This window comes from Plectrocnemia conspersa, unplaced genomic scaffold, assembly GCF_051122295.1.
Source record: "Plectrocnemia conspersa isolate PC_06_02 unplaced genomic scaffold, ASM5112229v1 ptg000001l, whole genome shotgun sequence".
Lineage (NCBI taxonomy): Eukaryota > Metazoa > Arthropoda > Insecta > Trichoptera > Polycentropodidae > Plectrocnemia > Plectrocnemia conspersa.
In genome coordinates, this window is record NW_028277165.1 from 26,719,905 (window position 1) to 26,733,692 (window position 13,788).

General features: G+C 31.6%; 2 protein-coding genes across 4 annotated transcripts in view; one reads left to right on the forward strand and one right to left on the reverse strand.

Annotated features, from left to right (window-relative positions):
* Positions 1 to 13,788, reverse strand: part of Atg16 (Autophagy-related 16) — a 266,491-nt gene that overhangs the window by 217,697 nt on the left and 35,006 nt on the right. The window lies entirely within an intron of this gene.
* Positions 1 to 13,788, forward strand: part of neo (ZP and PAN domain-containing protein neyo) — a 116,653-nt gene that overhangs the window by 92,362 nt on the left and 10,503 nt on the right. Inside the window, exon 7 of the mRNA XM_088188664.1 lies at positions 6,955 to 7,156. Coding sequence (XP_088044790.1) covers positions 6,955 to 7,156 — 202 coding nt within the window. The remainder of the gene's footprint in view (positions 1 to 6,954; positions 7,157 to 13,788) is intronic.

Below are 13,788 nucleotides of genomic sequence, written 5' to 3' on the forward strand. Positions count from 1 at the left end.
TTTCGTAAATCATGCTAAGCTTATAAGTATTTCATGAACATTTTTTTTTGAAAGTGCATAAACGATATATATATATATATATATATATATATATATATATATATATATATATATATATATATATATATATATATATATATATATTTTTAATTACAGTAATATCTGTAGTTGATAGTCAAATATTAATACGATATGTTTTAGTTGATAGTTTTCTAGCTTTGAAAATCTTTTGAAAATCTAGCGGTGTGGTTCAGTATTTTAAAAAGGATTTTATCTTTTAAACTTGAATTTTTTTAATATACAAAGACGCATATTACATCATAAATATTTAATCCCCAGTTTTACATCCACTCAAGAGCGTGGTTAATCCTACAGTCGTAAATAATGAGCGGAGGCTCTTTGCACCGCGGGGATAATTGCAAAACACACCCAGATGCCCTACAAGGGCACGGCCATTTTATAAAATGTGAGACAATCCTATTTAAGATCCACCGATCATCTTCGCACTTCGCTACCAATTTAACGAAAATTTATAACTCGTGCTACGAGCAGCGCAGAGGGTTAAATTTGTGTTTCAATTTAACCCGTATCGCTTATCGATGGCGGCGATTAGCGTTCAGGGTTTAATACCCGAGATGTCGGAAGGCCGATGCAATAATAATAATAATAACTCTCAATGTCACGATTTATACCTCGGGCGGTAAGGAAGGAGGCGCGTTAGGTATTGCGCTTTGATTTCGAATTTGAACGTCAGGATCCTGACGGCATCCTTGCTAAGAGTCACGGATGAAGCGAGAGAGGGGTCAAGGAGTCAAACCCTTGCTTTTGCGGAATTCGGACGTACCGCGGGGTATTTGCACAGTGCGAATTTAATGACCGGTCATGTGCCATGACTTGACCGCTGCCGAGATCACGACCGTCTGTCTTAATGATAGTTTTGATAACGTGATACATGGGGATGGGGTGAATTTAACATTTAAGGGAAATATTTTAGTATTAAAAAAATTGGGTTTGGGTTTGAACAGCAAGTGAATATTTTGCAACTGTACATACATTTTTCGGTAAAATTATATTTATATACATATTTTAGAAACTAGGCCAGTTTAAATAATTTAAAAAAAATATTTATAGTTTCAATAGTCAGTATCGGTAAAAATTAAAAAACTTTACGAAAGATTCGGTACACGTTTATTTGTAATATTTTGTCCTTAAAAGATGTGTCGCCATATAACTATTTTTTTTAACTAAATTCTCTGGTGGCGTATAGGAACAAATAGCGTACACAACTTGTTGGTTTTTAAGCGTTTGATTAGTTTCATGCTTGACAAATAAAATATTTATATGAAAATGTATTCCGATATGATTTCACTGAATTCTAGTGAAAATATATTTTCACAGATACTACACATTCAATTAATTAGACGAACCTCAAGTAATGTTATACTAAAATATAATTATTTTAAACATCAGTAAGTGGAACTCAGTTATTAATTTAATTGCATCTTATTTAAAGTACTATAATAATCGTTTAGAAACCTTTTTAAAAGCTAGGTTTTCGTTTGGTTTATTTTATTTTAAATATTGTAGAATTTAGTCAAATTTAGTGAATCTTTGATTCTAAAAAAAATAGCGTAGCAGATTGTGAACAAATACAGTTTGACTAATAATTGAAACTGTGAAAATTTTGTATGATATATGGCGTGAAAACCATAATAAATTTTAATAAAATTCGCAACTAAAAAAATTACAAAATAATAGATATAAAAAATAAGATAGACCAATAAAACTAAACCCTTTATTCTTAAGCATTTTCAAAGACTTGTTTTATAATTCTATTAAGCGTATCATCTAATTGTGTCTTTAAATATCATCCCTTTTAGTAGCATTTGAAGCTTTAAAATTAGCTACATAAATTAATTCTGTCTGGGATGGAGAAACTGCTAAAAAAATAAAACATGTAGCATATTTAGTATGTACATAATGTACCGATAATATTATATTTTCTGGATATATTTTCACCAGTAGATATATCTATACTAACAAAAATTTAATTTAAATGATGGGCGTTAGTGAAATTATATGCTGCTCTAAAATTTCTATTGACCTTAATTTGACAGTTGTAAAACGTCTATTTTATGTTCAAATTTAAACCTAACCTAAGCGAATAAACCGAACCCAACTTGTCCTTAGCTTACTCTTTAATTGACTGAGTTATTAAAATTATATTTGTACTATATAGTAAAAATAAAACTTTAGTCGTAATATACATTTATATGTTTGCAATAGGCAAAATTTTGTTGTACAGTGCTATTCAAGCAATATAAAAAGCTATGTATTATAATTTTAAATGTAAAAATAAGTATTTTTTACTGCTATAAAATAAACATTGTTAGTGCGCTCAAGCAACAATCCTTTTGCAGGGAAATTATATCGTATATATATATATATATATATATATATATATATATATATATATATATATATATATATATATATATATATATTTATCAATAAACGAGCTGTATTATCTCTAGTACTTTTTATTTGCATACTACGTCTCGTGAACCTCAGATATGAAGCTACGAACACAAAGAGCTCGTTATAATACGACCCGAGGTGGTCCGCTAGTGGGAAAAGTTTGACATTCACTGCGATAACCGCGATTGCTCCTTTGCACACAATACGTTAAAATGAAACGCAAACTGCATAAACACAGAATGATGAAAACGCTGCCGCCGTTTAACGGCTCGTTATGTTAAGAGACAATAAGCCGTTAAGTAATTGCGGTTAACTTAGAAGACGATAAATCGATAAGCGTGCATTTAATTGATTCCAATAGTTAAGCATGGGCATAAATCAATAACTTAGACAGTAAAAGTGATTGCGAAGGTTAATATAAAAAAAACTTCGTTTGTGATTTTAATGGTGGTTTTAAGGATTTCGTAATAAATTCCCGGTGGCGCGTGTCCTATCAAAATGTTCCAGTTTATCGGTGCCATTTTTTTAAATATTATGCTGTGAGTCAGGATCGATTTGCGGTTTTCCGCAGCATCCGAGTTTTTCCCGGAGCGACCGCAGATGCCGATGACTGCTGTGAAAATGTTATGTAATGTTGTTATGCGTTTGTATATACGACTCGTGTGAGAAAACACGTGTTATTAACCTTATAGATTGTTGTTATTAACTGGCATTCCGGACGAACCGCAATTTAATTAGAGTGCGTTTACACCGAGAGCTGATCTGCATGATTTTTTATACTCAACGGTTCTATAATTCGTATAAATGTACGTGTACGTGCTCGATGGCGAGGAAAAAAATATTTTCACACTCGAGTGTTTTGATGCTATAATATGTAATCTTATTTTGTGCTATGTTGATAGTATAAAATAATGGGTGGGGCAATGAAGCATGGGCGTAAAAAGTAAAAAAAAAATTATTATATTCATCTGAAATTATTGATTTTCAAAAACGTTTGTCATAAGCTAATTCGTGAAAAGTTAACTTTAATTTATCGAGCAGCCTTGTTAAATTGTTATAGTTAGAATGTAAATATTTAATGACACAGGGGTTCAATCTGGATACTCTGCTCTTTTTTTCTTCATCAACGACATACATGCAATTCGTAAAATTTATTATATGCCAATGATCTGATCTTTGCACAAATACAAATTCACTCTCTTTACAAAAAAAAAAATTGGCGTCTCTGTGGAGGTGATAGATCGATAATCGATCACCTTTCATTGTAGCTAAGTGTCAAGTCAACCCATTTTTCAGATCTATCTGCCGCGAAAGTTTAGGTTATGGTGCTATGTCTATGAAGTGACGTTCGATGGAAGACTTTGTATCCTAGTGCCTTTTTAATAGGAGAGTTTGGATAAAATTAATTTAATTTTCAGGGTAGCATATATTTATTAAATCATTATTAAGTTGCTATGGGGCGATATCGACAATCCGTCAATGCTCAAAGCATTTATTTGGAAGCTTTATAATGCCATAGAGTCGCGATCTCGTCCTTTATTCTCTCCCGTCGCGGCTGGGACCTCAGCGCTTCAAAACGCTCTTCTTGCTTTTCAATAAGCATGCTAAACACAAGCAATTAAGAGTTTATCTATTATTTCTAAATATATAATAGTATAACTTTTGATTGTAAAATGGTCATTATGACGCTTTGAAAAAACATGTCAAGTTATGCTCGTCAGATTTATATTGAAAATAAAATATCAATAAATTTATGTCCTCTATGACTTTTAGCTCGCAGCAGAGTTTAATCTGTTTTTTTATAATACATATAAGATATTTCTTATGAGCTGTTTTAGCTCATTATTAGTGAATTTTCAAAACCAGATAAGTACACTTTAAGGCAAAATTCTAACCAGCAAAGTTATGAATTTTTAAGTTTTTAAATGTGCCACCATTTTGAAAAGAAGAAACATATTTTATTTAACATATTTAAAAAAAATCACAACTTTCATAAAAGTTTTTATGGATAGAACTTGTTTTAAAGCAACAAACTATTTTTTTTAATTTTTTTTTTCGATGCAGGTTTAGCCCCTGAATGATTTTTTTAATTAATTAATCATCACGATACTCATTCGTGAGATTTGGAAAATCTAGGTAATTCTAATCTGTGATGATCGATCAGAATTATAATTATAATAATCACTATTATCGATCGAATTATTATCAAAAGCAAATATAGAACATGCGTTTTTCTGGACATTACCATAACGCGTCCTTAATGTTTCTATAACAATTTTCTGTTAATAAGTAAAATAAAAAGAAAAGCTTTCAATGATAATTATGTGGATTTTATAAATTACGATATACTCTGACACATCAATATATGAAAATGCAAATTTATGGCTTAAAATAAAATATTTTTCTTCTGCATAATGGTAGACGAATTTAATATGAATAAAAAGCTCCCTAATGAACTGCTTCTAATATAATTATTTATAAAAAACCGTTGCTACTATCGAATTATTTTATTTTATAAAGAATACTTTTCATATAAAAAAAATGTTAGAACGTAAGACCTTTAAATATATATATATATATATATATATATATATATATATATATATATATATATATATATATATATATATATACTAAAATCAGCTGTTTTAAATACACTACCATCAAATTACATAATGTATTTTGCAAATCTAGAAATAAAGATACACAACTCGTATATTTAGTTGTTAAATTAATTTTGATTAATATTATAAGTATCTAAAAGCAGACTGAAATCATAGTAATGTAATTTAGAATTAATATAAATTATTAGAGGTGATGTACATTAATATGTACTGATCATAGATAATATATTAATACTATTTTATATATACATATATATGTACTTTTACATTCTAATATTTTAATAATTTGTTAATATTGTAAAAATAAAAGATATAATCATATATATCAAAGGCTACTAAAATATTTAAGAACCTACTAATTTAAGTTAATCTTTATAAAGTATTTTAGTACAGAATAACATTTTAAAGAATCACGAGTGCTCATATAATTAGCAAATATATTTTTTAAATATTAAAAAGTATAGTGGTTTTATGTTATTTACATTGCATATGTATTTAAATTATTTATGGTCTAGAAAAACTTTAAGACACTTGAGATGATCGTGAAAATTGGATCACTTCACCTTTAAATAAAAACATCTTTAAAATAATACTTGTTATTTAAATTTTTATATCTAAAATAATATCATAAAATACCGTGATTTTTTTAAATACATATAAAATTAAATATATATTATTATTATTGACAAAGCCAAATATTTTAATGTTAAATAAGTTATACAAAAATAATATCTCATTTTATATTAAAATAGTGCCACCTAACTGGGTGGTTATATAGGGTCAGATTATTGGCATATTATGTAGTCTTTTAAAAAGAAATACAGTATCTATTTTCATATCCATTTGAAAAAAAGTATGTATGTACATTTAGAGTGTCTTCAAACATACTTGAATTTCACAGTCAAAATGTGATATTAGAGGGTAATCCTTTATAGCTTTTAAACGTGCAAGGATATCGATATGATACTATACAATTATTCCGGTCTGGCATCGCATGCCTGGACCGTTATAGTATATCCCAGTCTAGGCGCCGGAATTGCAAAAAAAAATGAACCCCAGCAGTGAGTCACGGGCCAGCATCCAGTTTAGCATAAATAAGGCATAATATTCAATTAAAGCGTGCAATATGCTCGCTCCGGTGGGCATTTGCATTTATTAGCGTGGCAACCCGAGGCCACTTCCGTATCTGGAAACGTACGGAAGACCAGCTCAACTGTCCGCGGACTGGCTTTCATGTGTACATTATCATCTTCGAGGGGGAGCGACCGCATGTCAGGCAACAGGCAACGTTCGATGTTGTACCAAATGCGGCCGAGGAGAAATTGATGGACCACATGGGAAGAAAATATTGAGTCGGAAACTGGCGAAATTAATCAATAATATTTATAGTCAACGTCCTGGCTACACTATACACAGAACATGCGAATTAGTTAAAATCTCTATCTAGACGAAGCCACTACAGATAGTCTTCCTAATGAATAATTCAATAAGGTTGAAGAACTTATCCCTTGTTCATCTGCAATTCAGAGAACCCATTAATTAAGCGCTCGGCTAATGCAGCTACACACCAATTAATGGCACATAGACCAGCCTAGCGAACCGTCCAAACTGATAATGGCTAGTCGTTCCACTGCAATTACACAAAAATGCATAGTCGGCATGGTTAAAAAAATCTCACCACCACGCTTCGATAAATGAAAGACTTCCTGAACGCTCCTCTTCCTCCGGCTCGTGCGATTTTCTTTTCGAGATAAGAGATTAAAAAGTGTAGGCAGAAGATGAGATGGTTATACAGATTGTTAGCTTATCTAATCAAGAATTCTACTGATCATTTTATTTTATTTTATTTCAGGCGCTCTTACTAAATCTCAGTTCCCAGTCTTTACAATCTACGCGCAAAAGACTTGCTTGGGAGTGAAACCTTGCGAGAGAGCTTGGTGCTTCGACAGAGTCCAGGGCCACCGTCTCAAGGCACCTACTAAGAAGACCATCACTGTAACTTCCAGACAAATGTGCTTGGACTTGTGCCTCGGTGAAAACAACTTCGTTTGCAGGTAAGATTATTTTATACGCAAACACGTCTAATTATACCCCTGTAGTTCTTTGGATATCTGTGTTCATACTGAGGGATGTACGATAAGCAGCATGATTTTTAAAACAGATCTTTGCATGTGGGTATAATAATTACGTAATTAACAGTATTCCATATGAAACGTATATTTATCTTGTTCTTCCTCATATTAGTAAATTGTTTAACTAGAATAGGGATGTTCCTGAACCAATTTATATGCATATGTACAGTTAGTGTACTGCACATATAAACATTTAAACGAGTAAGAATTAAATAAAGAACATTTAAATTTCGATCAATAGGAGAGCGCAATAAAAAATATCATTTCTCAGAAGTCAAAAATCCACGTCAAAAGTTCGAATTTTCCGAAATTTTATATTCAATAGTTGAAAAGTGCGGATAATTGAGAATCCTACTTCACATCACGTACCATGTACTATTGGAATGCCTAACGTTGCACGGGCGTTAGTAGTGTTTCGCGATTCACATTGATCCCAAAAGGCATATAATGGTAATTTCTGTACAATTATGAGAAAAAACAAAGGAAAATTCCCATTGCTTATTGAGTATCCCTAGAGCTACGTACTATAATGCATCCTGCGTGCGCGCGTGCTTTATAATCTCATTATAGCTACGTGCACAGTGGGCGAGTTAAATCACACCGAGAACGCACCGGGTGCGGTCTCTGAGGTAAAAAGCCTCACCGCAGATATGAAAAGCTCCTCTTGTGTGTCTGTGTGTCGAAATAATTGTCCGATTGTTTCTTATGATAATGAATGCATTTCAGCTAACAATGCCGACGGCACACACATAAATACATATTGATTGCGGACGCTCTTCTTTCAACAAATCCCGACTAAGGGAAAAACCAGCGATCGACAATGCACCAATAGATTTTGCGAAAATCTGACGTATCAAATGCACTGCTGTCCATAAAAGGGTTAAGATTGAAATATGTTTAATCAAACACGAATGACAATTTAATCATCGGATTGAAGCTTAATGCAGCAAAGAATAAATCACAGTGAGCATTGCTAATAAAATATGATTTCACTGAAACGCCAGTAAAAATATAATTTTACTGGAAACACATATTTACTGTATACATATAAAAATAAATAATTTCAATTGATGTTTAATATTTAAAAATAAAATTTTTCTTTCTAATTCATACAAAAAGTATTTAATGGCTCTGAACTAGCAATACATGATAAACTTTTTATCTACAAATACTATTAAATATTATTCGCAAAACTAAGCAATATTGTTGTGAAAATTGATAGTCAATGAATACTTATAATGAAGAAGTTATATTGTTATTTGGCAGTAGTTTTGTATGGCATCGAATCATAGATACTGTTTATTCTTCTATAGGGTTTTTCAGATTATCATAATGCCTCTTTCTCTATATAAATTTTATGCATATCGCGGGAGATAAAAAATGATTTCCACACAGAAAGGATAGCAAAGTCAACCGCTGTGGACGCCATAAAAATCATCAAACCACAATCCAATCAGACAAAATTGCAAAAAAGAGCAACAGCAAAAATTGCCAGATCATAACGGTGGCGTTTTTTTGTGGCAAGGCCTTCCGCCAAGGTCTATTCAAAGTAAAAATGGGCAAAAAAACTTCAAAATGAAAATGTGTTCTTAGAATATGATCGGAATGCGACAGCAGTAGCTACGTGCTCGGACAATACTGGCTCTTCGCAGCACACCGGCAAAGACTGGTCCCTTTTCCGACGACATGATATATGCGAATGTTGAAATATGCGCCATGAAATCGGAATTCCTAATGCAAACATGGTCAGCGGGCTCGTAAATCATATAGGGCTATCAATTTCGCACCGGACAGTGTGCGCGCTGCGACCCTGTATGGGTTACCAATAATATAAATAAATAAAAACTGAATCACAGAACAGACAACAGGCAGTTAGATTGTGCAATACATAAATTTTGCAGCAGGATAATGGACGGTAGAAATGTTATTGCAGATCTCCAGAGTCAGTTTTATGAAGACATATCAGCTTCAGTGAAATACTGACCGTAGAAAATAATGCTTAAAGTGTACTTAAATATTGATTTATTAAATAATAATAAAGGGCTTTCAAAACACACGTATGTACATACGTTTAATATATTACGAATTAAACTCACTCAAGGCTATTGAGCTAAAATAATTAAATATAGTAAATCTGTAAAATGCAGATGGATTTGAGGAACAACCATTGTCACAAAAATCATTTTTAACAGGAGAGAGTAAAAAATACTTTTCTTCTTTGATTACAAGGAAATATTTTATTTAATACGTTTTAAATATTAGCATTAATTATTGAATCATATAAAATTAATATTAGAAATGAAACTATACACACAGAAAAAAAAAACAACTTTGTTTTTTGGACATTTTTTACAGTGGCTGTTTTTCCGATTAAACTTTTTTTTAATATACTTATTTACAATTTGCCCATATTTATTGCTTAAGCATAAAATTATTGATAATATACATGCATGCATAAATTAATAATACTAAAAACTATATGTAAAATAGTACAAAAAAAACTATCAAATTATAAGTCATTAAAAAATTATTGTATGATGATATATTTTCATAAAAACCCTAATTAACATGACCTTGAAGGTATTTTTTAAGCTAAATAATCAGTTTTTTAGCAGCAATATATCCATTATATGCTCGCAAAAGTTTATTGTAGTGAGAAGGTCAATATTTTTATAATTTTAAATCGATCTTTACACCGAAAAAAATTATAAATTTTTTACATCCGAATCTGCTAAAGTTTGAAATATTTACACATTAAAGTTTCAAAATATGGTTTTAGGGTATTTTCATAGAATAAAAATATTTAAGGATTTGTTTTTTTAGAATTTAAGAATTCTCGTTTTCAAAATACTTTTGTCTCAATTTTTTGCTAAAACAGCTAGAACACTATATGTAAGAGTTAATACACGAGAGTCCGTTCATTTGGTAAAAAATGAATGACCTCTAATTGTAAAAAATGTATTAAGCAATTATTTTTTAAAGCATGAATGATAATGTACCAAAATCAAATTATTATACAGCTTTTCACTCCTTCGACACATCATTTTGACTAGGTTTAACTTGAGATTCATGCTATATGTACATTATGCGTTTGCTCTTGTATTTTTGCGGCGTTTTTGTAATATGAGCTGCTCAATCCTCCCGGGTAAAAAAGGGTCGCTAAGTCAACAGTTTATAAAACTATACATAAATCATCATATTTCATTTTATTCTTAATTTCACTCTTGTGTCTGTGAACATTTTAATGAAAACAAGGAATATCAAACTTTTTATATATAATTATTTATATTTACACGAAATATATGTTATTGTTTATTTTACATGTTAATAAAGAAGACATGCGTAAATTATCATTCTAAGATTTAAATTTATACATGTCAGTTAAATGTGAAGAGTCACAAATAAAAACACAGGACATTGGTAGTTCTTCATGCAAAATATTTTAAAATTGGTTGTTTTTTCTAAAAGCAGTGATATTTTTGCCATTATTTATTTATAAAAATGGTGGTTTTACGAAAAAAATTTATCTAAATGGAGCTTGTTGTGAATGCAAAGCACTATCCATTTCCATAATTAGTAAATTTCAAACAAAGTGGAGATTGGCACTTTTTTATATAAGGTCTTCAATTTCGAGGCAACCACACTGACTGGCATATCAAAAAGCGTGTGTTTATTTTTAGAATCTATTTAATTAAAAGCGATTCATATTTTTGCTTCAAGTTATTTATAATTCACATTGCATTAATACAGAAAATAAATAAGTAACAAAGACAGTCGCAAATTATTAAAAAAAATTGAAACGATCCTGATTGGCATATTAAATCCAAAAATGTGTTTATTCTCATAATCTAATTAACCTTTTTACTTCAATAGATTTTTAATTGCTTTAACTAATAAAAAAAATAGTAAAGTCGCTAATCATGAAAGGAATTGACTGCAACGATTCTGACTGACATTTCAAAAGGCGGAAATATGTTCCTAGCAATTGATCTTTATGCTTCAAGATATTCCTAATACACATTGCCTCAAATAATATATTAAACAAGTAATAAAGAGAGTCGCTAATTATGAAAAGAATTGACTTGTACTAAACCACATATTATCTCGCACAAACATCGAAGGATACATTAAGATATTTTCGTTTTTCAACAGTAAATGTCGTCCATTAAATTTTATTGAAACATATTTTTGGGCAGAATTTTTCGATTTAGATTTTATTTCATCATTTATGTGAATCTTTGTCACCACATGGTTCCATGTTTCGATTAAATAAATCATAGATCGAATCCTTGTGATATTTTTAATAGCTTTTTATAGCATATTAGTTTTATTTAAGAGACAAAATTTACTATGCCATTTTTTATTGAACTTTCAAATAATTTTGTGAGAAATGATTTTGATAAAACATCTAAAAAAAAAATACCACCCAGAAGTGTACATTTTGATTTTTAATCTGTGTCACATTGTTTCAAGTATATTTATGACGAATTCGACATCTATAAGGCGACATCTGTGTCCGCGGGGGCTCGGCTCCTCCTCACCTCATCGTGAGGCAGCTACGTCGCGAAGATCAGCAGTCACGACTTGACAAACGATTGTGTCCGCAGATTGGCTCGCCCGTTTCCTATTTAGATAGAAATTAGAGACAAAGCGCCACAAAGGCGTAGGAGAGCCTTCGCCCGGGCCGGCGCGATGGCTTGGCCCGCGATAAAAACACACCGCGGGACCTTAGGAAATTGTGGGGGCGCGGGCGCTCAACATTTGTTGGACCTCGTGGTGGGTGATGACCGTTTTTGGGCAATAGAAGACAGGAAGTTATGCTAAACCGGCACTATATGCGTTAAAGCTACGCTAAGCGCCACAGGGATTGACATATGGTCAACCATTTAAATTAAAAAAATATAAGCCCTTATTATAAAACATGTTGCACATCTTCAATGAACGATTTATAAACATCATCTGAACCAGAAATATAGATTACCTTTTAGCGGTGCAAGAAATCGAAGCTATCTTTATAGAAACGTAATTTTTTAGACTAAAAAATATCACGTTTTTTTATTAAAAAATAAATTAGGCGTATATAAGTAAAAAAAATTAATATTTTAGCAAAAAAAATTAATTCAATATTTGTATGCGCTGCTCGATTAATGTTGTACTTTTTAAAAACAGATAATAAATTATTCCCAATATAAAAATAATTAATAAATAAATTCGACTTTTTTTGTACAATTTAGTTGAACTCTAAGAAAATATATTTCATACTATGTACTGAAATTTCAAAAGATATAAAATATGGTATCCATATAGATTTTTATGTTGCTCAGGTAATAAACTTGACTTAGGTAGCATCACCTTTATTTATTTATTATAGGAACATAGATAATTATTATTTTATAGGGTACGCTAATGATCTTATCCGCCTACATTAAGTCATGAAAACTTTACAATAATAACACATGAACGAACACCATTAGCGAGCGCAAAATGTTGTCGATCGCTGAATTATTACCGCCGCGGGTACACTTTCCGTCCCACGACGTTCTGTGCAAATATCGAAGCTGGAAAGCAGCGCTCCTCTCCGCAGATGGTTTCCTGAAGATTTCAATTTTTCTCATGCACCGGCAAGTAAAAGTAGCAGCCGAGAACGGCAACGACGACGCGGCGCAAAAACAACAACGGCAAAAAAATGAGCACCAAGCACAGCAGAAATAAATCACTTTCGTTTCTCTGCGGCCCCTTCGCCATAACTCTGGAATAAAACCATAAAACACAAGGCAAATACCCGTGTAATAAGTATCACAGAACAATTTCCACGTAATAAAACGGCATTATCGACGTTAATGGGGAGGAGGCACCGAGCACATCCTGCGCATGAACCTTGGGTGCATGGGTGCAGTTTACAATTTAATAAAAGCTCTCGGACCTCGTTATGCCGAGTTGGGATCAAGCGATCGACGCAGGGACCATAAATCGAAAGCGATGCCGTCGCGGTTACACGGCAATTGGAAAACGTTACAATACGATAAATTACATTAGCACCAGTCTGCGGGGGTGATGCCGCAACCTGCTATTAAACGCGAGTAAACTTAATGAAACGACGGACACGGCTAATTATGAGATTATCGAGGATAGCGTGGGTTTACCTAAGCATTTTCCAAGCCTGAGATTGAGTATCGACATGCTGAGCTGTAAACTAGTTTTCAGTTAAAATCAATAAAATTAAGCCGTGTTATCAGTGCAGAATTCGAGTTGGACCAAGTTATGCGAAGAGAGAAGCGGCCGCTCCTGTCTGGAATTTGAAGTTCGTACAAACTTATGAAATGGATGTTATAGTGTGTCAGCGAAAGTCAAGAAATAATATTGCATTAGTATATAAAATTCAATGCAAGAACTTAATTTTGTTTCTGTGGTCCAAGTTTACTCCATATAATACCATGATAAATATTATTCTTTAATAGACACTAGATTTTTATTTTTTATATTATATTACTATCATATTTATGCATTATGATGTTTCAAAATAAAAAGTTATTAAAATAATATAATTCACCTCT